General features: G+C 43.1%; 1 protein-coding gene across 3 annotated transcripts in view; it reads left to right on the forward strand.

Annotated features, from left to right (window-relative positions):
• Positions 1-17,354, forward strand: part of LOC105260510 (zinc finger protein 474) — a 93,587-nt gene extending 76,233 nt beyond the window's left edge. For 2 of the 3 annotated variants that reach the window (XM_045058121.1, XM_045058124.1), the window contains 3 exons: positions 5,234-5,414; positions 8,556-8,684; positions 17,219-17,354. In XM_045058121.1, coding sequence (XP_044914056.1) covers positions 5,234-5,414; positions 8,556-8,684; positions 17,219-17,316 — 408 coding nt within the window. In that variant the 3' untranslated portion in view covers positions 17,317-17,354. Of the gene's footprint in view, positions 1-5,233; positions 5,415-8,555; positions 8,685-9,942; positions 10,668-17,218 lie in introns of those variants that run through there. The other variant, XM_045058127.1, reaches the window with a different exon arrangement.
• The last annotated feature ends 8,918 nt before the right edge of the window (positions 17,355-26,272 follow it).

Consider the following 26,272-nt stretch of genomic DNA (forward strand, 5'->3'; position numbering starts at 1 on the left):
GCCCTTTTATGGTATTAATTTTCTCCCACATCCCTTTAAGTTATTTTGTGCTTGTCTTCTGGCCTCCACATCTGCCTGTTTTCTTCTCATTTTTCCTTCCAAAAGAAACCTTCTGACAATGTGACGTGAATGTCTTCATTAATGACCCGTGCCATTTTTTTGCTTATATGCTTGGTTAAATACTCGATTTTGGCTCATACTTTCCATGTGGAATATTAATATTCATTATTCTCAAAGTGAAGAGACGAACTTCTCTTTTTTTTTTTCACTAAAAAAAACCCCTGTATTTAATTAATCTTCAAGTAAATGAACCTATAACATATACTAAGGAACTTTTGGGTATTTTGAAAATCCTTGCTTCTGCTTTATCCTTTCTCTTACATCTTGAATTCCTCAAATACTTTCAAAGTCACTTTGCAGGCATTAGACCCTATTACGTGGCTAATAAAAAACATGGCTAAAAACCAGTTAGCCATTTTCTGATGAATGTAACTTATTGGCGTAATTCAGTATAGAGTAACAGAGGAAAAATGTACTCCCTCAAATGTGCTTTAAAAAAAAATTACTCTTCCTTAATTATCAAAGTATCACTGATATACAATGTCATATTAGCTTCAGGTATACAACACAGTGAGCTCACAAGCCTGTCGTCTCAGGGCTCACCCCGATAAGCATAGTTACCATCTGCCACAATACAACACAATTGCAGTATTTCTAGCTATATTCCCGATCTGCGCTTTTCATTTCCATGACTTACTTATTTTATGACTCAAAGTTCGTACCGCTTAATCCCCTTTACCTTATTTCGCCCATCCCCTCCCCACCTCCCCTCTAGCAAATAATGTGCTTTTTTAAAAACGCGGATCCTCTCAGGAGTAACTCCATTTTCCATTTTGCTTGGTGTATGTTAGTGGCTTCACTCCTCTAGAATCTGTCACGTCGGCTCAGGTGTGCAGAAACCAGAAATGTGTTTCCTTCTTACTTTGATTTTGCTCTGTTTCCACCACAGGTATAACCCCCAACAGCTTTCGTGAAAAGCTGGCTGATTCACTTATTTTACCCTGAATATTCCTTGGGGGGAGAGAGAACCACACCACCAACTCAAATTTGTTTCTGCTTTCATACCACCTAGTGCTGCTTACGAACACACTGGAAAAGGTCATTTCATTCCGCTGAAATTTCTTGCAGCTCAACTTAACCGGGTCTTTCCATTATTCGGTGAGGACTATTCCCTAATTGAATCAGTATCACATTCTTTGCAGTGCCAGGAGAATTCCAGATTTTTTTTTTTTTTTTGCAAAAAATTTCAGTAATTTTTGCTGTTCTGTTTCCCAGAATCTGAATCTCTTCGTTCTCTGAAAATGATTTGCCTCATACTTAGAAGACTAAGTTCATCCTACAGGAGCTCTGCTTAGGCCTCACTTTTTTCTTAAGTTATTTATTTTGAGAGAAAGAAAGAGAAACAAAGGGAGGGGCAGAGAAAGGGAGAGAGAAAGAGAGAGAATCCCAGGCAGGCTCCGAGCTGTCAGCACAGAGCCCGACACAGGGTTCAAACCCGGGAACCGTGAGATCATGACCTGAGCTGAAATCAAGAGTCTGATGCTTAACCCACGGAGCCACCCAGGTGCCCCTTGTGCCTTACTTCTTAACACCCCATCTCTATTTCATCTTTTTTCCCTGTCCTCAGAGGCTAACATCTCCATCACATCCCAGGTCCTATCTTCTCCTGCTTTGTCTGAGAGCCTTGTTCTCATACTGTCCCTCTTCCCTTCATCCGAACCAGCTCTCTCTGCCTGAGACATTCCTACCCCTAAAACAACAACAAAGCACTTCTTCAACTCTACTCATCTCTCAAATTTCCTTTCTGCAGACTTTTCGAACATACATTTGTTTCCTTGACCTAATCTTTAGCTTGTAATAGTTTAGTTTTTATTCTTGTCCCTCCATTGAAGCTAAACTCTTAGAAATCACTGGTATAAAATCTGCCGGCCAGCAAATCTAGTGACCTTTCTCAAGCCCCCGTTACTCACAGTGGCATTGGACAGAGCTGATGAAGCCACCTTTCTGGAAACCGGAAGTGTTTGCAGAATTCTCAATGGAGTCTTTTGTCTCCACGGCCTGTTTCTTTAACTGCAAAATTGAACCTTTATCTTTTTAGGCTGTGATTTCCCATGCCCAATCTCTTTGCCGTAGATATTCCCTCAGGACTTTGCCTCCATACATTCTCTATATACTCCTTTTCTAGAGTTTTCGTGGTTTTAAACATCTCTGTGTGCATAGCTCTGAAACCCATTAATTCTGAATAACACGTCTGTCTTTCCTGTCTTGGCTGTACTTACATTTAAATTCTACTAGTATATCAAATGCAACAGGTCCAGAACAGAATCCATTTTTTTCTCCTCCCCCAACCTGCCTTTCCAGGTTTCCAGCTTTCTGCAAGTGACATCACCACTAATGTTCTCTTGGATCCATGATTTCCTGCTCCCAGAGCTGTGAATGCTCAAAGGTGTATGCTGGCAAGATTGCCCTTTGAGATACATTATTGCCAGATTAATTTTCTTGAAGTAAAATTATAGGGTATTCCCCTGCTTAACAGCTTCCTCTCATTTACAAAACGAAATCCAGCTCTTAGCATGGTATTTGTTATTCATAGCATGGCTGCAGCGGAACTATCTGGTTCTAGTTCTCAAGGTTACACCAAATTCCAGGCAACTATTTGTTATTATTAATATAAATATTTTATATTAGTTGCTCTTCTCTGTACTCGTCTTCGGGTTCCTATCCCTGAGGCTTTGCTCATGCTGTTTTCCATCTCCAAAACCTTCTTGTGATCCAAATCCGACCCATCCTTCAAGGGCCACTTCCTTTAGGCTTTCCCTGATCTTCACAACTAGAAGAACTATTTCCAACTTCTGCACTTCATTTGTGTTACTAATATAGCCATGCTAGTTTTCTTTTGCTTAGTGTTTACATGAAACTTCTTCCCCATCCTTTTACTTGTCATATGTTTGTGTCTTTATTCATAAAATGTGTTTCTTGTAAACAACATAGAGTTGTTTTTTGTCTATACTATTTTTTTATCTAGTCTGTCAATCCTTGCCTTTTAATTATGTTCTTTAGTCCATTTATATTTGCTGCAATTATTGATATGTTTGCATTTAAGTCTACCATCTTGGCATTTTAATTCTATTTGTTCCTCTTGCCCTTTTTCTTTATTTGTTGGTTGCTTGGTTGGTCTTATATTCATCCTTTCCTCCTTTTCTTTGGCAAGTGATTAACTTACCATTTTTAAAAAATATCCTATCTCCCCTGTTGAATTCTTCACTCAGCCTCTTTGTGTGTCTTTGCCCTTTGTGATTACTGTAGAGAATAAAATTTGCATCTTTAGTATATCACATTCTATGTTTAAAAAATTACTTCAAGGAAAATGTAAGAATTCTATGATAATCTCTTTCCGATGTTTCATCCCTGCTTTAGTTCAGTTCAATGTACTATAGGTGTTAAATTCTCCCAGTGATAAGCTTCCTCTGTTTTGTACTTAGTATAAAGCCTGGAGCCAAAAGCCTGTTCCCTGTTCACCTGCTGCACCCTTAGAAGGCTGTGGCCCTTCATGCATGCAACACAGAGGGAGTCCTTCCTACTGCCCCCTTCCTCCTTAGGTCCCACACCTCCATCAGCAGTAGACTCTTCTTATCTGGTACCCAGTGCAAGGCCTAATTCTCCAGCTCGACCTTCCGATCCAGGCAGGCCCTGCATTCTTGAATTGGTGAAGATTTCTCTCAACAGTCCTGCCTCTCTCCAATGTTAGACTGCCACCCGCTGTTACTGGATGTGAGACCTGGTGGATGGGAGGGTTTATGTAGACAGTTCCTGCATGGCTCCTCCTTAGTAGGGTTCATGCTCACCTGTCCTGCCTTTTCTCTGTGGCAGACAACTACTGTCTCATATTCTTGTAAGGTTGGAGCATGGGAGGTGTTGGTTGTGCTGATGCACTCTCAGACTGAGGCAGTTCTTCTAGTTCATTAACTTACCTTGCAATCATGAGTCTCCAATGGACTCAAAAATAACGGTTCTGTAAGTTCTCTGATTGGTTCTAATTGCTTAAGCAGGAGCAATGTTTCTTGTAACTTTCTATCCCCTGGACAGAAGCAGAAACACCTTTTCTGTTTTATCCTTAACTCTTCCTTAGATTTAGTCCTCCCAGAAACAAATGCTAAGTAAAGGATTTGAGGATTTGATTTCAAGTGGTTTATTTGGGAGGTGATCCCAGGAAGCCCCAGTAGAGTAGTGGGAGGAAAGACAGGGAAGAGAAGGAAGTCTGTACAGGGTGTGAATGAGCACCTGTGCTGCAATCCCACGGAACACTGCATGGAATCAGCCTCAGTAAGGAAGTGGCTATTTATCCACCACCCGCTGCTTGTGATTGATTAGCTGCCCTGTCTATGGGTGGAGCATAGACCAGGTCAAAAAAGGCTGAGAGGGGCGCCTGGGTGGCGCAGTCGGTTGAGCGTCCGACTTCAGCCAGGTCACGATCTCGCGCTCCGTGAGTTCGAGCCCCGCGTCGGGCTCTGGGCTGATGGCTCAGAGCCTGGAGCCTGTTTCCGATTCTGTGTCTCCCTCTCTCTCTGCCCCTCCCCCGTTCATGCTCTGTCTCGCTCTGTCCCAAAAATAAATAAACGTTGAAAAAAAAAAAATTAAAAAAAAAAAAAAAAAGGCTGAGAGTCACAGGTACTTGCCAGAGGAAGTTGTCCATGTGTAAGGGAATGTGGGAGGGTACCCAATGTCTGTTGTAAACTCTCCAATGACACTTACAGCTTTAATTCTCAGGGATATTGGCATACTAGAGCCTGAGTTTAGCAAAAAGATGATTCAGACATGATTTATTTTTGTAGTCTCCTAGCATGGAGAATAACCAGGAGATAATTAATAATTATTAGATGAGAAAACACATTTTATAAGAAAAGCCAGTTTGTAGAACTCTAGTTAGTTCTTCTTTATTTCCTATCATCCTCCCAAACCCACATCTTCACACACACCCCACTCACTCAGATGGTATGGTTTATTCCCTTAAGTGCCACAAAAGTTCAATTTACCTGACTGGTTGAAATTAGAAAACGAAAAACCAAAAAAAAAAAAAAAATGTGATTGTCTAGCTAATTTGAATGTACTATAATTTTAACATATAATTTCTACACCTAAACTTTATCTAACAGATATTTTATATTACTTGTAGCCAGCAATGATAAGGCGTCCACCAACAATCATCTGCTACATTTGTGGCCGTGAATATGGAACAAAATCCATTGCCATCCACGAGCCACAATGTCTGAAAAAATGGCATAACGAAAACAACTTGCTGCCCAAAGAGTTAAGGAGATCAGAACCCAAGAAACCAGAAGTCAGGACCATTACTGGTAAGTTTTTGAAAAGAAAAAAAGAAAGAAAGAAAGACTTGAGCGCATATGGGGAGAATTTTCTCTGTGAAATTTTAAGAGGAGAGGTATTCTTTTCATACTTATTCAAACATCAGAAATCAGCAACATTTACTGTCTTCATTATAACCGAATAGGAAAAATGGTTCTAGAATGCCTGACCAAGGTGCCTTCAGATGCTGAGACATAAAGACGCTACTTCTGGCAAAACCATGCAAGGAGAGGGACCCCCTGGAATTTCTTGTATTTCCCGGAAGTTACTTTCCTATATTATCAAACATGATACTTAAAAAACATGAAGCCTCAAAAATCTTTCAGGGCATCTGGAGACATGTTTTCAAATAGGAATGTGTCTTCGCGTTCACAGAGCAGGGTACCAAACTCAAAGTGTGCAGGGTCCACTAGCCGGGGTGTAAAACTGAGTAAATTGATCCATGTGTGACACGAGGGAAGCTGAGGGCCATGGGGAGCTGGAGAATTATGGACTCTCTCCAAAGGAGGCAGCTGGAAATTTAGCCTAGTGTGGGCATAGTTTTCAACAATACAAAAGAAACTGGAAATCTAGAAATCTGTATGCTTTGTTTTTTTTTTTAATGTTTATTTATCTTTGAGGGAGAGACAGACACACAGAGTGTGAGTAGGGGAGGGGCAGAGAAAGAGAGGGAGACACAGAATCTGAAGCAGGTTCCAGGCTCTGAGCTGTCAACACAGAGCCCAACGTGGGACTTGAGCTCACAAACTGCGAGATCATGACCTGAGCTGAAGTCGGATGCTTAACCGACTGAGCCACCCAGGCACCCCCAGGCCCAGAGCTTTCAAATTTTGCAACTAATACATTGTAAAGCATTGCACAAGCCAGATGAAGCTCCATAAACTGCCATGTGTGGCCTCCCCACAGAGCCTTATGCTTACTCATTTGGGGTGAGAACAAAGTCATCCAGAGACTGTTTGCCATGCAAACTCCGACTTCTTCCTCTTATTTCTCCCATTGTCATTTTCTCAGCGGATCCCCTCATTCCCCTCAAGGGAAAACCATTCTTGGTTTTAAGAAAAGTTATCATTCAACCCACCAATCCCTCATGTGTAACTGTAGACTGGCGTAGCCGTAGGGTACCCCAGAAGTCATTACCATTGATTAGTCCAAAGCCCTCTTGTTAGAAATGTAACCCAAGAGGAGCGCCTGGGTGGCACAGTTGGTTGAGCATCTGACTTGGCTCAGGTCATGATTTCACAGTTCGTGAGTTTGTGCCCCATGTTGGGCTCTGTGCTGACAGCTCAGAGCTCAGAGCCTGGAGCCTGCTTCGGATTCTGTGTCTCCTCTCTCTCTGCCCCTCCCTCACTCATGCTCTCTCTCTCTCTCTCTCTCTCTCTCTGAAAAATAAATAAACATTTAAAAAAAAAATGTAACCCAAGAACCCACAGAGTGGAATCTAGGTTGTCATGATAAAATTCTAGAGGCTACAAGAACCCTTCTATTCACAGCCCTTACCAAGGGGAGGACTCTTCACACAGGTGGGAAAAGAGCTCAAGATGAACACATCCATCCATTGAAATTAGAACATTTGCCCACAAGGATGTTGTTTATCTCATTGGAACTCTCTTCCCAGCAGTTCTCTGTGTTTTCAAAAAATCTGTTTTCTTCACTTCTGACCATATCCGTTTTTCTGCTTGAGCATAATTATCACAAGTCTAGAAGATCAGAGAGTAATGACTGGCTTGAAGGCCCTCGGGGATTCATTAATCAGTTACTGCCCACAGATGGAAAAGGTAGGCCCCGTAACTGCCCTTCTCTGCAACTTTCCTCTTGGTCCCGTGCTGTTTCTATTTCTGAAGGCATCCTGCCTCAGGAGGCAGAGAGAGAATCCCCATTCTTGTTTCCATCCCACAGACTTACTGTGGTCATGAAGTCCAAATAACCCTTCCTCCAGATCCAAAGCCAAAGTCATACTCAAAAACTTTTAGCAACATGATGAGTCATCTCCAGTGAGACTCCGTGAAGACTCTGGAATTTTTGAATCCATAGGAAAAGTCATGAGTAAGGAGAAAGTCAGTGCCATTTTATTTTTCAACAGTCTTCAAAGCTCTCAAAGTTCATATCCTGCGTAGAAAGTGGTACTTGGTTTGTCTAAAGGAGAAATACTAGGCTGTGCTGGGGTTCAATTTTTCGTGGAGTAAAATAAGGAACATTCAAAGTAGCAGGAGAGAATCTGAAGTTTACTATGGTTGTGTGAACCATTAGGAAGAAGTCATAGGAAAATTGCCTGGGCTTTAGTGAAGAAATATATTCTGTTAAAATGATTTTTTGTTAAGTATGTAATTTATGTTTGAGTGCCTGGCTACATTTGGGGGGGGGTGCTATTTGGGGCAATTCTAAGACACAGTCAATTTAATGTACTAAAGTCATTCTATTTAAATAAGGTTTATCAAAGCTAACTCCCACACTGTTTCTCTAAAATAAAGCCATATGCCTTTTTTCCTGTGCTCTGCCAATGAAGATTATACATCTCTCAGACGTCTTGATTGTTCTCTTAAGGACGCTTCTTTTCATCAGGTTAACTATTCTGTTTGCATTCTTTGGTTTAATTATTTAAAGAATCTCCACATTTATGACCATGAAGAGATGATACATTTTTAGGATATCATTCATCCTAAATTCACCCTAACTGTCAGTGTTGGCCTTTAAAAACATTCCACTGAAGGATTACAGAAGAGGAAAGTACAAATACATGTTCTTTCCCCTTTGTAAGCTTCTATTTAGAGTCAGTTGAAAGAAGGCCAAAAGTTATATTTGCAAGATAATCATGTGTAAGCAAAGATGTTAATAATTAGTGAAGAATGCATATCATAATACATAAAACAACTCCTTCCCCTTTTTAAAATCCAAGGAGCGAAAAGTCTCTGGTTCATAGCTCACTTTTTATTCAACCCCTGAAAGAGGGTTTGGAACAAAAAGTATGATTTGTTTAAAAGCCTCAGTCAACAGGTATTTCCTGAAAATATTTTCCATAAAAAGTAGAGTATGGTGCTCCAGAATAAAAAAGGATCCATTTTTACCATTTTCTTCTTTTCTTTCCTTTTTGGTCCTTTTTTCTTTTTTCTTCTTCTTTTTCTTTAACTTTCCAGCCAAAGGTTTCTATGATCTCGATGCCTTAAATGAAGCTGCTTGGACAAGCGCCCTGAGCCAGTTGGTTCCCTGTAATATTTGTGGGCGTACCTTCCTGCCAGACAGACTGATTGTTCACCAACGATCCTGTAAGCCAAAAGTCGCCAAGTAAAGCCCTTTCTCCCAGCAACAGTGTTACAGGACTTAGATCCTTTCGAGAGAGATGGGGGTACGGAGGGAAGGAGAAAAAGGAGGCGAGGAGAAGAAACAAGAAAAACTGAAATTGTCACGAGGCTGTCTACGGGAAGCCAGCTGGGTGCTTGGGTGGCACGAACGTGACCGTGATGTGGTGGGCAGGCGCTCTGCTTTCAGCAAGCAGCTGCGTGCATGTGCACAGACACACGGGGGGCTGTGTCACGGGGGGCTGTCAAGCAGAATTACAGTGGGCCGCCCCTCATTGGGGCTGGCTTTTTTGTCTCGAGAAAATTTCAGAGCCAACTGTTGGTGTTTTTCCACCATTCTCTCCCCGCACCCACCCAGCAAGATTTTGAGCTTCACAGTTAGGTCTCTTGTTATTCTGGGAACAGAGGTTTCAGGTGGTCATTTCAGGCAACTCCTTAAGTCTCAAGAAAAACTGGATTCCTTCCCATCCCTGTGCTTTCTGAAATAATGTACCATTCCTTGTTTCCTCCGATCCGGGGAAAAGTTTTTAATTGAGCTAGTGATTGGGAATCTTTTCTCTGTAAAATCATTGCATGACAAAGACGTTCAAAAAAGAGCTAAGGAGTTCAAGTACTAGAACGATGTCTAACTCATACTCCCTTGCTAAGAGCAGGAAATGCTACAGAGAAATTTCAGAACCGGTTCCAGCTTCATATGTCACAAGATTGCTACAGCGCCATTCATCAAATGGGTGGAGGTTAGCTCCTTCCTTCTATAGGCGAAGTCTAGAGAGTTCTCTCTGCCCTCACAGGGGCTTATAGGTGTTTTATTGTTGAGGTCTACAATCTTGCCAGGAAGTTCTGCACCACCCCACCCACTACCCCTGCAATGGGTTGTGAAACTGCCCTGTATTTTAGGCTTTGAATGTGTATTCATAGGGACAAGGCTCTCCTGGGAGGAGGCCAGGGTCAGGGAGGTGCTCTGCCCAGGAAATTCTGCTCCCACTCTGGGCAGTTTTGCTTGAGATCTTTGTTCCTTTTATGGCTGAAGTTCAGAGCCATTCTGGATCCCCTGGGTTCCTGCAAACCTTGCATTCACGACCTAACCCAGCACGTTAGCTCCACATTCTACAAGCAAATTTATTTGACCTAATGTTTTAGTCACACATCTCCATATTATAAGTGGTTAGGTTAAGATAATTGCCCTAATTGTTCTTTTTTTTTTTTTTTCCTGCCTGTTCTAAAGGAAGAAGAGGTTAACTTTTCAAATAGTCTTTAGATAACCTCAGAGAAGATTACCATCTTGAGAAAGACAGCATTTAATGACCCGTTGATGGTTTAGTTCTTTTATTTTGCGGGCAAAAATGACATCTAGTAATGGAGTTAGTATAGCGTGAGTCAGACTCTGTGCCTCGTGCTTCCCATACTCAGTGTGTATAAATCTCACATCAACCCTACAAGGAGACGTTATCTATATTTTACATCCGAGGAAACTGGTATTTAAATAGGTCAATAGCTAACTAGAGGTCACACTGGGCTGGAGTCGAGTGAAGCAAACTCGCGACCGTTGGAATTCCAAACTCATACTCTTTGCCAGTGCTATTTGTGTGATGGATGTCATCACAAACACAATGAACTGTACTAACCAACGATCTGCCAGGTGTGATTTTTTTTTTGAATCCAGTGTTTAGCACCTAAGGCAACTGGGAATCTCAGCATGCTTGTAGTTTGCCTGCTGGAATTTTTGGTCAACTGTAGAGGTGAAAACAGAAGTCGGAACTGCCCTCGCTGTCTTGCAGAGGCCACTGTGCCTTCTGCTAATGGTGGAAGCAGTCAAATGGGGGAAATAAAGCAGAAGTGCTGGTCTCAACTTTGAAAGCAGTTGCCTAAAAAAGACATCCTTATACACATTTCTTTCAAAGCATGACCAAAAAAAAAAAAAAAATCAAAATAAACGACTCTCTGAAGGAATTATTGGGTCTGTGAGTTCTTTTTTTTTTTTTTTTAATGTTTATTTATGTTCGAGTGAGAGAGAGAGAGAAAGAGTAAGTCGGAGAGGGGCAGAGAGAGAAAGGGACAGAAGATCCAAAGCAGGCTCTGCACTGACAGCAGCAAGTCCGATGTGGGGCTCGAACCCAAGAGCCATGAGAGCTTGGCCTGAGCCAAAGTCGGATGCTTAACCAACTGAGCCACCCAGGTGCCCCAGGTCTGTGAGTTCTTGAAGTGGGAAACATTTCTGCCTCCAGCTCTGCCGCAGCTGGCCTGCAAGTGGTCCGTGGAATTAAATCCACAGCAAGGTCAGGAGATGACATCAGTCCAAGAGTTCCTGTCTGTTAGCAAGGCAGGCAGTCAAGATCTCCCCATTGCTAGGAAAGAGCTCACCTGTTCTGCCACCTGCCCTCCTCCCAATGAATTCATCTCTGTGCAGATATTCCTACTGTCCAAAGAAATCGGTAGGTGGCCCTTCCGTGAGTTGTGAACTTGAACCTTGCCGTGGTCCCCATAGATACTCTCCTAGAGGATGACGAGCAGATACGAGATGAAGTTACTCGGAGCTCTTACGCTTACACTTATGCTTACGCCCACAGGCAGGTCCTGGTGTGGGGTCCGATAGTGTTACAGGCATCGGCAACAATACACTTCCCCCCCTGCTCTGTTAACTGCTGCAGACTTTCATGTGATTTCCCTTTAGTTGACGTTGCTGGAAGACTGCCAGGATGTCTTGATGCTCATTTGCACATTCAATTCACATCACAGTTGCAGGGTATGTCCTATCAGCAGGGGATCCTGGGGACCGAACAAGCATGTCCTAGTAGGGGTGTGGAGAAGAAGAGTCTCCTCCTGTGAGTAAGCATGGAAATCTGTGAAGAGCTCCTTTGCAGAGACTCTTCAGGCAGCCCCATCATAATGGTTTCTGACAGACAAGTATTTCCAACTGGGGTCTCAGGGATGGCTCCCAGATGACGCTGCTTCAGCCTGAGGAATACTGGCCCAGGTCCCTTCACGGAAAAAAGAAGCTGCTATTGACAAGCAGAATCATTTGTGGAGCAGGGAGGCGATAGAGAGCAGATAGCCAATATCTTCTACTTCCTGAACACCAGAAAACAGCCCTCGGTTTTTCTGTCCTTGTCCACTTTTGACATTAGTAGCATTTCGTCTCAATACCCCCCACCTAAACCAGTCCTCGTGGCTTTAAGCCCACATCCGGTCAAGGCTGGAGGTTCAAGTTCAGCTCCTTCCGTTCCCCCACTCCTGAAGGATCTTTTCTCCCCTGTGGGGACGGTCCCCCTTCCTTTATCATTTGTGACTTGCCCAGTGACCCAGCATGCGGCCCACGTGAAATCCCGTGTCTGTTCTGCTGATGCTCCCCACTCTCTGTGAGCACTGTGGTCGGAGACGAGAAATGACATGTTCCGGCACTTGGAAGAAACAGACTCCTCAGAGAAGCAGTGACACTTCCAGAGAGGGCCAGACTGGGGGGTGTAGAGAGAACATACACCAGGATAAACCCTTCACATAGGACGCGGCACCGCTGTGATTTCTTCTGCTTGAATTTTGTCATCAAAAGACTTAAATACAACTCATAAAAAAGTATGATGAAGTCCCATGTTCTCAACACCCATGTAAACCTTTCTTGTTGAGATCCTGGGGTTGAACTTGAGCGGTTTAAATGTCAGCTACTAGTCCGTGAGGTAAACGAGGAAGATGAACAGGCAGAGAGAGTTGTTGAGAGCCTGGGATACGAGGGTCCACCTGAAAATGCCTTTCAATTCTGCTTATGGAAACATGAGATGAAGCCAGCAGTGGGTATAATCTAACTTCAAATGTGATTTGGAAAAAAGTGAAACCTGACCTAGACATCCTGGGGCCAGGTCCTGTCACTGATGCACATTGGTCACCTATAGGTCAAGGGTTTTCAGATAATTCTAAGTTGAGAGTATGTTATACAAAATAACAGCCCCCCCCCAAAATGTTGATGCCCAGCCCCAAAACATCTGAATTTGTCACCTTACGTGGTAAGAGAGACCTTGCAGATGTGATTAAGACCTCGGAGTGGGGAGATGACTTCACATTATCTGGATGGGCCCAATCTAATTGCACGACTCTTTAAAAGTGGAACGAGAAAGGGGCACCCGGGTGGCTCAGTCGGTGAAGTGTCTGACTTCGGCTCAGGTCATGATCTCACGGTTCATGGGTTCGAGCCCCGCGTCAGGCTCTGTGCTCACAGCTCAGACCCCGGAGTCTGCTTGGGATTCTGTCTCTCCCTCTTTCTCTGCCCCTGCCCCCCACTTGCACTCTGTCTCTCTCAAAAATAAATAAAACATTTTTAAAAATTAAAAAAAAAAAGAAGAAGGGAAAGAGGTGGGTCAGAGACATGGCAGCATGAGAAAGATTTGTCACCCCACTGCTGGCTCTAAGATGCTGGCAGCTGTGTGCAAGGACTGGAGAGAAGCCTACAGGAGCTAAGTGTGGCCCCAGCTGACAGCCAGCCAGGAAACGGGAACCTCAGTCCCATAACGACCACTTGCTGGGGTCTGTCAACAACACAAATGAGCAAGGAAGCACCTTCTTCCCCGGAGCCTCCAGAAAGAAATGCTACCCTGCCAACAATTTGTTTTTATCTGCTGAATCCAAGCTCGAACTCCTGACCTGCGGAGCTGTAAGAAAATAAATGTGTACCGTGTAAGCCAGCAAGTGTACAGTCATTTTGGGGGCAGCAACAGAGAACTAATAGAAGAAGCATCTATGTGGCACAGGGAGGACCAGTAAAACTCCCCATCGATCGGAGCTAAAGTTCTCACATCCACGTGGGATGCCAGCTGCCACCTCCGTGGCTCGCGTTAGGACAGCACAACCGACATTTCAGTCGGGGTAGATTGCCCCAGGGGACTGGCTCCAAGATTTGCCACCCCTGAATCCGCAGTGATTTTGTAACACCTCACATTCCGGACTCAAATTTTCAATGTTCTGTTTAATCATTGTGAATTTTAATGTTCTGTTGTATTTTTAACTACAAAACTGATTGTCAAACGGACATACTTGTTTTAAAAATAATAGTAGGGGCGCTTGGGAAGCTCAGTCAGTTAAGCATTTAACTCTTGATTTCGGCTCAGGTCAGGATCTCAGGTTTCATGAATTTGAGCCCCACATCAGGCTCTGTGCTGTCAGCATGGAGCTTGCTTTGGATCCTCTGCCCCCCGCCCTCTCTGCTCCTCCCCTGCTTGCATTCTCTCTCCCTCTCTCAAAAATAAATAATGTTTTAAAATTATGTAAAAAATAATAGTAAATGGACAGATGGGGTTGAATTATTTGGTCATCAACCTTTCGTGCCAATAACCCCAATGGTCCTGCCCTGCCCATCTATCTGTCCTTTCTGTGGGCCATAGAGAGAAAATCACCACATATTCTGAAATGGCAGTTACTGCTACAGGAATCTCTAAGGAAGGTACTGACTGAAAAATAGTCAAAACATCCAAACCCAGAAAGTGCAGGTAAGGTTTGAACAAATCCCAAAGCTCCGTTATGACTTTCCACCAGCTCTCATGAGGGGCCATCCGCAGATCTAAAAAGTAGGCTAGGCCATCCATCAAAATAACTCACTTCAAATGTAGGGAAAGGGTGGGAAAATGATCTGAGGACTGGTATTCAGCCAATTTGTCAAGCAAGAAATTTGCCTTTAATGACTTCACCTCCCTTCTTTGAACCTTCTGATTCTCTGTCAAGGATTCTCAAGGATCTTATGGTCACACACCTCACCCACTGCTGCCCAGGATTCTGTTTCAGTTGGATCAAAAACTCAAGTTCTCCATGCTCTAGATATCCCTCTACCTCTCCTTCAAAAATATGCTCTTCGAGGGGCACCTGAATGGCTCAGCGGGTTAAGTGTTTGACTTTGGCTCAGGCCATGATCTCACTCATGGTTTGTAGGTTTGAGCCCCCATTGGGCTCTGTGCTGTTCGGATTCTCTGTTCCCCATTCTCTCTTCCTGTCTCTGTCTCTCTCTCTCTCTCTCTCTCTCTCTCAAAAATAAACATTAAAAGAAATCTTCTCTTTGACTTTTTTACTGCCTGTATCCCTTTCTCAACTTTTCACTAGATTTTTCAGCAGAAATAAATTTGAGAAAGTCATCTACACTAAGGGGATCCTCAAAGAGAATGGTTTTGTGTGCTATTTCTTCCAGGTGATATAGTTGGGGTTTTTTGTGTTTTTTTTTTAATTCTAGTGTAATTAATTAACATCAGGTGCTGTAATTATTCTACAAGAAGCTTCCTGGAAATATTAGGCCTTTATCCAAAGTAATAAAATATGTGTGGTGGGATTTCAAACAGAATGTCGAGATAGATGGAAGTGAAGAAGGCATGTGGCAGGGGTGGGAGGGTCTCTCCTTGACCATAAGTGTCTCTCATCACACCTCACAGACCTCTGCCAACTCCACGTCTGAATAAGGACATCTCTGACAGGCATCCATTTCTAGCTCCTGTTAAGTGTAGACTAACTGATGTAATAGACCGAAAACATGGTGGCTGAAATAACACAGAAATTTCTTTCCTGCTTTGAATGGAGCACTGGTCAAGCGTATGATTTAGTGAAGTGTCTCTTCTTCATGAAATCACTCAGGGCCCCAGGATGATGAAGTCTCTCTAGTTTTCACCATGTTGCCCTGGGATAGCCACTCCCTTCAGCCCAGCCCCAAGGAGAAAATGGTGTGGAGTTGGCTCTTTGCCAGTTTTGCATGATCAGACCCAGAAGAACCACTCATCCCTCCACTTATATCCTTTGGCCAAACCTGTACCCAAGTGTGAGGGAGGTTGGGCATTGTTCTCCCTGTGGCCTGCCGGAAGAAATGGTAGCAGAGATTTAGGGGAACGAGCCACGGCCATGCTGCTCTAACATGAATTTACTTCTGCCTTGTTATTAGGGACCACTTTTCTTTTTGTGGAAATTGATATATGGGCACAAACCCAGGAAACCAAGGCATTGTTCTTGCCATTGAGGCAGATAAGTCTGGCAAATGAGGACCAAACAAGGCGAAACTTAAAAAAAATAATTTGAGCCACATTCACATATCAGGAATAGTAGCAGCATCATTTAATATTGGAAGGAAAGAGCCTTCTTGTTTATTGTTTGAGGAAACACTTTAAAGAGCTTTTATTTTATTTTTTATTTTTAAGAGAGACAGACAGCACTCAAGCAGGGGAGATGGACAGAGTGATAGAGAGGGGAAGAGAGAGAATCTTAAGCAGGCTCCATGCTCAGCATGGATGTGACGCTCAATCCCATGACCCTGGGATCATGACCTGAGCTGAAATCAAGAGTTGAAATCAACAGTTAGATGCTCTATCAACTGAGCCACCGAGGCACCCAAAGGGGCATTTTTAATACCCAAAGCTTAGTCCCAGCCTTAGTCTTATAAGGGTCGTTGCCACAAAGAAGAGAGAAACCATTCTGAAAAGGAATATGAATGGCTACCTTTGTAGTGGCCAGAGCTCCAACTTTGGGCAATTATTTTTGTATTGTACTTCATGCTCTTGGGTTAGAGCTTGGCAAAAATGAAATTGAAGTTTTGGTCTCAGAACTGGGTCCAAGGACACCCCCATCTATATGAGGAGGGACTGAAACCATAGCAATGTGTCCCCAAAAAAGATGGAGGTGGGAGACAATGGGTAGGGGACTCCCCACATTGGGATAAGGCTGGTGGATGCGGGAGCCGTGATCAGTGCTACCAAGTTCTAAAGGTTCACTGCACGCATTCCAACTCTTATTCTGTATCTCTGCCTTCTTGTTGGCTGTGCTGCAGTGTGTGGATGGAGCTGTAAAATAAGAGGGGAACCAATGTCTACACAGGGACAAACAGAGCAAGGAAGGGCTTGACCCTGCACAAAGCATGCAAACCACTAGCTAAGAGCCACCAACAGGCAAGCAACAGCCAAAGCAGGTGTGTACTCCCCAGTAATCCCCAGAACCATCTGTCGTGGGGACTGGGATTCCTGACATCATCTAATGAGGACTGAGATCTTGGTCATTTTGGCTAGCAAAGGGGTGTGAAGCCCTGAAAGGCCACAGAACATGGGTAGGTGATTAAACATGTTCCCAAGAAACATCAGTGAACAACGTCTGGCGCGTAATTGTGCCAAATGGTGGTGTGCAGGCTCTTACTCCTGCAGCCAGACCAGACAGGAGAGCTGACATGATTAGGAAGACCTCACGGCAAAGAGAGGTTGGAGCGGGCTCTGAAAGGATGAACAGGTAGAAGCAACAGGGACTCCTGAAGGACACTCCAGGAAAGAAACCCACAGCAATTGTGGTCTGCTCCAAGAATTGCAGAATCGGTTGTGTTTTGTTTGCCTTCAAATTGGCTTCTTTTTCCTTGTTACTCCCTGGGGTTTGTCCCCAGGATTTCCTCATAACTTGATAAGGCATGCTACTTCGCCTGCATCTGGGGCATTTTCTAGACCACCCAGCTTCCTAACCAGTGTGCCCATTATTGGCATACTAGCACACTAATCCCTTTGTCCCTCCAGGCTGTCTGCCCGGTGGTGGTCACCTCTGGCTGGAAGCAGCCTCGCTGATTATCACTGGTGTCCGGTACCAGAACCAGCATTTCCTAGATATGCTGTAAAGTGAGGCATGTTGGGGAGCTCTACAGCCTATATGTTGGTAAGTGACATTGACCATGACCAACGCAGAGCCTTTAAACTGTGGAATAACTAGAAAAGACGTTCTCAAAGTTCACATTTTATTTACTTGCTCTGGCTAAAGTTGCTCTCTCTCTTCTTCTTGTAAACACGCTTCCTTTCCTGGGGTGGCTGGGTGGTTCAGTCGGTTAAGCGTCCGACTTCAGCTCAGATCATAATCTCATGGTTCATGAGTTTGAGCCCCGCGTCAGGCTCTGTGCTGACAGCTCACAGCCTGGAGCCTGCTTCAGATTCTGTGTCTTCCTCTCTCTCTGCCCTCCCCTGCTCAGTCTCTCTGTCTTTCTCAAAAATGAATAAACGTTAAAAATTAAAAAAAAATTTTTTTTCAGATGGTTCCTTCCCAACTTCTATCACCAATGTGGAATTTTCTAGAGAGATGATGAACCCAGAGTCAGAAGGTGGTGGAGGGAACTCCATATACCTTTTAGCAATGAGGGATAGAAGGAAAATGCCTACTGCCATCATGGAAGGCTCCTAGGGTTTCAAGAACAGGTCTGTTGTGTGTGAAGGTTTCGGAGACAATGATTTGCACAGCAAGTCAAAAGAATGGGTGAAGCAGGATTCAGTGTGAGGGTAGAGAGGGACCACAACAATGGTGGCTTCGTTCTTCCAAGCCCTCAGCTTGCGGTAGGTGCTAAAGCAAGTCGGATGGGTTGTATGCCTATTTTTCTTGCCTGTTTTTCTCCAGGAGGACAATGGACAAGATGCAGGAGGAGACATGGGGGTGAATGAACATCAAAGTTATGGGGGTTATAGATGTACTTTTCCCATTTTGTTCCCACATTTGTCTTGTGTTGCTTGTCATTCCCTTGCTTTATCACTGCCTCTAGTCCCATTTCTTATTTTTTTAATGTTTATTTATTTATTTATTTTGAGAGACAGAGAGAGAGAGGGAGAGAATGAGTGGGGGAGGGGCAGAGAAAGAGAGAGAGAGAATCCCAAGCAGGCTCCACACAGTCAGCACAGAGCCCAATGCAAGCCTCGAACCGATGAATTGTGAGATCATGGCCTGGGCTGAAATCCAGAGTCCATGCTTAACCAACTGAGCCACCCAGGCGCCCCATCTATTCCCATTCCCATCTGTGTCCCTAAGCAGGCTCCTGTCCCACAGCTCCATCAATAAGCACTCTGGCCACAAGAGGGCAGCATTTAGAAGCAATGAAGGTAGAAATCCTGACTGCTGCCCTCGCTGGCCCGGCCAGGGCCCCCTGGCTTCTCCGTTTTTGCTTACTCTAGCAGCAAAACTATAAAAGGGACATGAATTTACTGCTGAACTCCTATCGAGTGACTCCTTCATCTCTTCCCCTTGCCAACTTTTAAAAGAAATCGTAAATATTTAGGGTATAAATATCAACTTGGCTTCATAACAGGCCACGCTTTGGCCAGTTTTCTGACAAAACTTACAGAGAATATAGAACGCAAATAATCTAGATCCTATGAGTGATTCAGGCAAGAGGGGCACTTTGCTTCGACTGTGCCTGCTTTTATTATGCAGCTGGAAAGTCGAATATATAGTCTACCTAGGTTTTTTTCCCCCTCAAAATGATTGCACAAGTCATTTGTTGACTTTTCAGTATCTACTTCTTGGGCACCTATTAATGTCATGTGCTGGATGGACAAGGGGAAGGTACACAGAGGACCGCCACAAGAAGAGATAGCAGGCTATGTGGATGGATGGTGTGAGTTTGGTGGAAAAAAAACAAACAGATTTTTGAAAAAAGGAAGAGAAAATTCTAGACAGGGAAAGTACTGGCAAATAAAGAAGACACACACCCCATCCCCAGGCACCATGGTATGTGGGGTATGGGAATCTGGCAGCATCCTCGGGGGACAGCTAAGGATAAGTTAGAGTACGAAGAATTTTTTCTCAACATTTACAAAAGAAATTGAGGTTACATTTAGCTGATAACAGACCATATGGGGCAATAAAGAAAGGGTTTGGGGCTAGAGCGCATGGGCAGCCTATGAGCATGTAATCCACACACGGAAGGGACTCATGGCTGCCTTCATGTTCCAGTGTTACCAGCATGGAATTCTTACTCATTTTTTAACAAGAGCCCCCACATTTTCATTTTGCACTTGATTCTGCAAACCATGTAGTGGGAGGTCCTAGATATGCGGAAGCTTGGGTAAAGTAGGACCAGGGAATATCCAGATCTGGGTGTGGGTAAGAGTCTCCACGACGCCCTGGAAAGCTTGAATTTCTGGAGAAAGTGTATAAAGTATATGGTCATAACTCCCATTGAGACTCGTACTGATGGTCTTTTAGGGAACGGCTGGCCCCTCACACTTCCGATTAAGGAGGGATAGTGGAGGGAGGCATTGTTCCCGGAGCTCTTACTGTTTTGTGGGTCAGGAAAGGTGCGTCTGCCCCAGAGCACATGGAGCCTCACTTAGGTTTAGGGGTACTTGGTGCTCAGTCCTTTCCTTTCTGGACCGCAGTGTAAAGTGTGGTGGGAGATTAAAGGGATCTTTGTGGGCCTCCCTTAAACCCCACTGTAGGCAATGCTATATCTGGAAGAAGGGCATGTCCTCAGAAACCAGTTCAGCATTTGAACGTGGTGAAGTATGTTAGACTTTTCCTTTATGCGTCATGATGTCAAGGTTAAAAGCCTTCTCCACTCCTGCTGCCCCAAGACTCCACAGACTCTTAAATTTCTTTCTTTCTTTCTTTCTTTCTTTCTTTCTTTCTTTCTTTCTTTCTTTCTTTCTTTCTTTCTTTCTTTCTTTCTTTCTTCTTTCTTTCCTCCTTCTTTCTTTCATAGGCTCCACACCCAACATGAATCTCATCACCGTGAGATTTAGAGTCTCATGCTCTACTGACTGAGCCAGCCAGGAGCCCTGACTCTTAAATTTCTTCTAACAATATTTAGTCTATGTAGCCCTTAAATCATCTGTGATTTCATTATGTATATAGTAGGGATCTGGCTTTTTTTTCCTTAATGAAGTGTTCCAGTATCATTTATTAGTTTATCCCATTTCTAAATGTGTTCATTTTTTGACATTCCATTCTGTTCTACTGATCTGCTTTCCAATCTCTGCAAAATTATCACACTGTTTACAAACTAGATCTTTATAGTATATTCTGATTTAGTATGGCAAAGACCTGTTTCTTTTCCACAATTTTTCCAGGTCTTCTTACTGATTTCTTCTTCTGGATGAATTCTAGAATCAAGTGTGTCAAATGACATACATAATTTTGCTAGGATATTAATTTTTACCAAATCAAATTGGAACATCCTTTCAGGAAGAATCCCCATGTTTACAATGCAGACTCTTTCCCAGAAATACAGTATGCAATTTATGTTTAAAATCACAAATCCTCAACCCTAAGTTCCTTTCACCCACCCGTGCTAATTTGTTTGTTTTGCCAGTAACAGTCTTTTTGCACATTTTCTACTTTTTGTGGAACCCTTGACATCTCTTTTCATGGCTATGTGTTTTCACATAACCAAGGAGCAGAGAATACAAAACAAATTAAGAGTTTGAAGCCAATAAAAACTTCATACTCAGAAATTTTTTAACTACTAGGAGACTTTGTTTCTTAAATTTATGTTGTTAAATTGAATTGTTTATTCTCCTAAGTGCTATGGAAAAGATGTGGAACATTTTGCCTTAGAGCCTGAGGAAGTTTGTATCAACAATTCCTCTATAATCAGATAGTTAAAATATAAAACCAGATGAAATTAAATGCCAAAGATTGCAAATCAATATACATTTGGAAAAGCACTCGTTATATGTAGCTCACTCTATTTTCCAGAAAACCAAAGCCTTCCGCAATACTCATCTTGTAAAGTGAGGATATTAAGAAAGAAGAAACCTGTTTTTTTATTCAGCCAGTTCGCTTATTCTGCCGTCCAAAGCTAATCAAGGCATGTGATTAATATTCCCTTAAAATTTCATCGTGGGAAGTGTTTTCACTTAGATTTAATGAAAACCACTTGGAAGCAATTGAACGCTGTAGAGAAGTGGTTGGTGATTATTCCTCCTTATCAATTAGCATGGATTTAAAGAGTAACTGACAAAGTTTTTATCTCTTTTTCATACTAATGTTGCATCAAAAGGGAAACAGAAAGATTGACAAATGTCAGAGGGCATCTAGCTTGGGAAAGAAGCCAGAAGCCAGAGAGGTTTGTTGGAGTCAGAGGGAGGACCGGATAGTCGGATGGAAACGTGGAGCCCAGCAGGGGGCAGTAGAGGCTCTTGTCTCTCCACCATGTGCAGACATTTCCAATTATCCAGCTTCTTAGCCCATCATTAAGATAAACCTAATTTCAATCATCTATGGTCTCCTTGTTGTCATGGAAACTAGGACAGAAGGCGTCAGGGTAGAGCAGGAGGAGTAAAAGTTTGTACGTAAAATCTGAGCCCTTGAGAAGGACTTTGCTTTTCCCAATCACTGGAGACTCCTATTCATAAAGAACATGAATGTTTCAATAGCCTCTGGACGTGTTATTGTGAGGCTCTTTTCTTTTTGTTTTTGTTTTTGTTGTTGTTGTTTTTGTTTTCAGTTGGGAAGGGACAATAAAACTTTAATCATCAATAGTTTTCAGCTTAATAGTAAGGCTCTTGGCACAGTGGAATGGTTTATTCGTTCAAAGGGAGCTCCTTGAAATGCTTGAACTACCAATGACAGTTTGAAAGAGCACAAATTTAAAAATCCCAGGTGTTTTCAGGCAGAGTCCTGAGACAGCTGAAATGTTACACACAAGAAGGATTTGGAAGAGGGAGACTTCCACAGTAGTTTGGATTAGTATTTCCAGGTCACACCAAAGTCAAAGAAGAGATTATTCTATACGATGTTTCTCACAGATCTGTCCTGGAAAGAAAAAGCCCTTTCTTTCACAACCTTTATTCTATTTTTCAAGTGTAGTTGGCAGAAAGAACATAGACTTTGGAGCTTAAGGGTTGAACTCAAAGCCCACCTCTACCAATGACTACTTAAGGGATTTGGGGTAAATTATTCCTCCTTGTGCCTCATTTTTTTGTTGTTGTTTTTAATCTGTAGGAGAGAATTAATATTTGTATTTACCTCATAGGGTTGTGAGGAATCTATGTGAAGCACTGTGATATTGTGATTTATCATTTTATATATATATATATATATATATATATATTTGGCCTTTGTCTCTGTTTTTGGCACATGGGTCATAAAACTCTTGAAATGTCCCAAGGGATGAGAACTCCAGAAGGTCTTTTATCATGTTAATGAGGTGACTTTCCGGAAGCACTTAAAGAAGAGGGCTGATTGGAACTTTCAATTCTCACCCTCAGACCTTCAGGGAGGGGGGATGGGCTGGAGCCTGAGTTTGTAGCAGAAGGCCAATGATTTAATTAGTCCTTTGTATGTAACAGAGGTTCCATGAAAACCCAAAAGGATGAGTTCTGAGAGTTTCCTGGTTGGTGAACACATGGCAATCTGGGTAGAGTGGCACACCAATACAGGACATGGAAATTGTGAGTCCTTTTCCCATGCCTTGTCCTATGCATTCTTTCCATTTGGCTGTTCCTGGGTTATATCCTTTTATTATAAACCGGTAAATCTGGTAAGTGAACCATATCTGTGAGTTTGGTGAGCCGCTCTAGCAAATCTGACCCAAGGAGAGGTCTTTGGAACTTCCATTATATACTGGTACATTCAGAAGCACAGGTGACCAGGTAGACTTGTAACTACCATCTCAATTAGTAGGGAGGGGGAGGTCTTGCAGGACTGAATCCTTAACCTGAGCCCTTACCTGCAAGTAGTTAGTGTCAGAATTGACTTGAATTGTGGAACACCCACATGGTGTCTAAGAATTGTTGTTGGCATTAAAGCCACCCTTTCACCTCTCCATCCCCACCCCACCCCCAAGGAATTGGGTGCAGACAGTTAAGCACTTAGAATTGTATAGAAGTACTCAACAGACATTGGCTAGTGTGGCAGAGAACATTAGTACTTAAGACCTATTGGTTCCTTTACATTTCCCAGTCTCCTCTGCATTTATATTAAGGCCCTGTGCCTAAATATAGCCCATGAACTGGGTGGGCAGGAAAGCAGTTAAGAGCCAGTGTGCTCTTAAGGTCTGTTTCCTGACGGAGAAAACTTGGAGGCTACATGTGTCCAAGATGGAGGAGTGCCACCCAACCGCCATCAAGGTATGATGAGAATGACAAATTATTGTGTTACATCTCTGAGATTCCAAGGTTAACATTACCACAATGTAAGGATGTCATAGATTTGATAATTAGAGTTTCTTTATAATAACTGTTAATTCTAGATAATGACTAATGTTAAGTAGCTGACTTTCAGGATTATTTGTTCATTTTGAGAGAGAGCACGAGTGGGGTAGGGACAGAGGGTGAGGGAGAGAAAGCGAATCCCAAGCAGGCTCCGTGCTGTTAGTGCAGAGCCCGATGCGGGGCTCAAACTCACAAACCGCGGGATCGTGACCTGAACTGAAAGCAAGTCAGTCGCTTAACTGACTCAGCTACTCAGGCTTTAGTTCTTAACAGAATGTAATCTTGTTGAGAGCAAGGCCTTTTTCTTAATTATTATTGAAACCCCAGTACCTAGAATCCTGCTTGATCCTTAATAAATGCAAAATACGTATGTGTGTGTGTGTGTGTGTGTGTGTGTGTGTGTGTATGTGAAGGCACTGCATTTTTCCATATGCACAGCACTCTTAATGCATTGTGTGGTACACAAGAAGTTAAAGTCAGGACTTTGCCCTCAAGGAATATGTAATCCAAATGAGGAGACAAATACACACTCTCTTCCTTTACTGTTCCCACCCCCCCCCCCATGTGCACAAACCAATGACATTGCTACTTCAACTGAGACACCACCTTTAAATGCTAATTTATGCCACAGCCTGAAGATGTGCAGATAACAGAGCACTCAGCAAGGGTAGCAAAAAGCAGGGACATGGAGAGATAATATCTGAAGAGGTTAGAGAAAGAGAGGGACCTGGATGAGAGAAATACGTTAGTGAAAGAAATACCTGGAGGCAAGACCCAGGGTTCTGGATATGAGACTACACATCCTAATGAGGCAGGACCAGACAGGAAGAATCATATGTGTTGGAGAAGAGAAAGAAAGAAAATGCATGGCGGATGCCTCGGTATATTACCCAGATCTTTGCTTTAAGAATAAAGCAACTCTTCCCCAGCCACTAGGACTGTTGCCTTCAGGCTCTCTCAGCTGAGAGCCTTCCAGAAATTGCTGTCAGCTGAAGAGAGCCATCTGGGCCGAGGTTTCAACCTTTCTGCAGAGGCAGGCCGTATCCAATGGTTGATTGATGTTAAGATACAAGGGCTGGGCCTCTTGCCTCAATGAAGGGGCAGTTCCTTTGGGCCGTCCCAGCTCCACGCACCCCATGAGATTGATAGAGGTCTCTGCCTGTGTCCATCTCATGGCTGACATCTCTGGTGGTTTCCCTAGTCCAGCTTCCCTCACTTCCCCAAAGATAGCAATCCAAATGCAGGCTCACTGCTTCCTCCATGTAAATATCCACCTTGAAATTCGCTCTGCAACAGGTAGTAAGGATGAGGCAAAGACAAGGAAGGTCACACAAGCTAGGAGGAGCTTAAGACTTGTTGTAGTAGAAAAAGAGAGTCTCTAATGAACTCTAAGGAAGAGAGTCTGGGAAGGATTTGGCCTGGAAATAGAATGGAGAGTAGGTGGAGGTGAAGATCTTATATCTGGAAAAACAAAAATCACTTTGAAGAATTCTGCTGAACAATCTATGGAGCCCTTCGAGGCACTTCCACTGTCTAGACCCCAGAGTATTTGCTGGAATGTGGCTAGTATTTTGAAGTCCACTTAGGACTCTGAGCTACAAGTCTAATGAAAATAAAGGGAGTGAATTCCATCCTTGGCTGCATTTCAAACAGGATTGCGTGGAGTAGCCAAAGTTAAATGTGAATTCTAGGTTTCCTGAAGAAAATCTCAGCATTTTGTGATCTTTTAGCGTGTAGAATTGGGATTGTGAGAGAAGGAGCAACTGAAAGAAAAACTACAGCCCTCTATGGAGAGCTGGCCAGTGCTGTGCCATTCCTACCAGTCAGGTCTTCGTGTTCAGTGATGGCATTGGCCATAGAATTAAAAACCAGGTGATAGTAGTATTCTGTCAGGGCACACACACACAAGCCAAGGCAGATAGCCAAGAGTAGCCAAGTAGACATAAGCTATGAAACACATTTCTCAATTAATATTGTAGATTGTTTGATGTGGTAACATTTTCAGACACAACTTATGTAACATTTAGGATATTGTCTCTCCACAGATGGACCTTTTCTCTCTTGTCAACTGTTGTGATTCTTAACTCTTCCTTTTAAGATGGTTGTAGGATATTGGGAGTAGAAGAACATCATGTCTTAAACCTGATCACTATTAGAATGTTGGTTATTCAACAGAAACCACATACACATCTCATAAATGTTATCAATGGAGCCTTGGAAAACTACAATTTTGACTGGAGTAGTTTCTACAAGTGTTGATTGAATATTTAAAGAAAACTTTGGGGAAAAGCTTAGCCTTCTAAAATGTTTTTATAATGGGGCCATTAGCTCCAGTGAGTTTGGCATGCTGTGCTGGTCACCCCAGACTGGTGGAACAGATGGTATAAAGTGTCATTGTGGGAATTTCAGTCTTCAGAGGGAAGAACAAAGATAGAATGTCCTTAAGACAGGATGTGTGCGATGAATAGTTTTGACTCTAATAAGCCCAGTAGGGTGGGGATTACCGGCTTTCTCAACTCCTTCAGTAAGTGTTTCTTGAGCCCCCCACTTTGTGCCAAACACCGCATGGGAGGGTATTGGGCAAATTTAGAAAGAATTAGAACTGGTAAGGCTTTCTGAATTCAGAAGGATGAGGGAAAAGGCCAAAGGGGTGATGGGTTT

The sequence above is a fragment of the Felis catus genome, chromosome A1, assembly GCF_018350175.1.
Source record: "Felis catus isolate Fca126 chromosome A1, F.catus_Fca126_mat1.0, whole genome shotgun sequence".
Taxonomy (NCBI): domain Eukaryota; kingdom Metazoa; phylum Chordata; class Mammalia; order Carnivora; family Felidae; genus Felis; species Felis catus.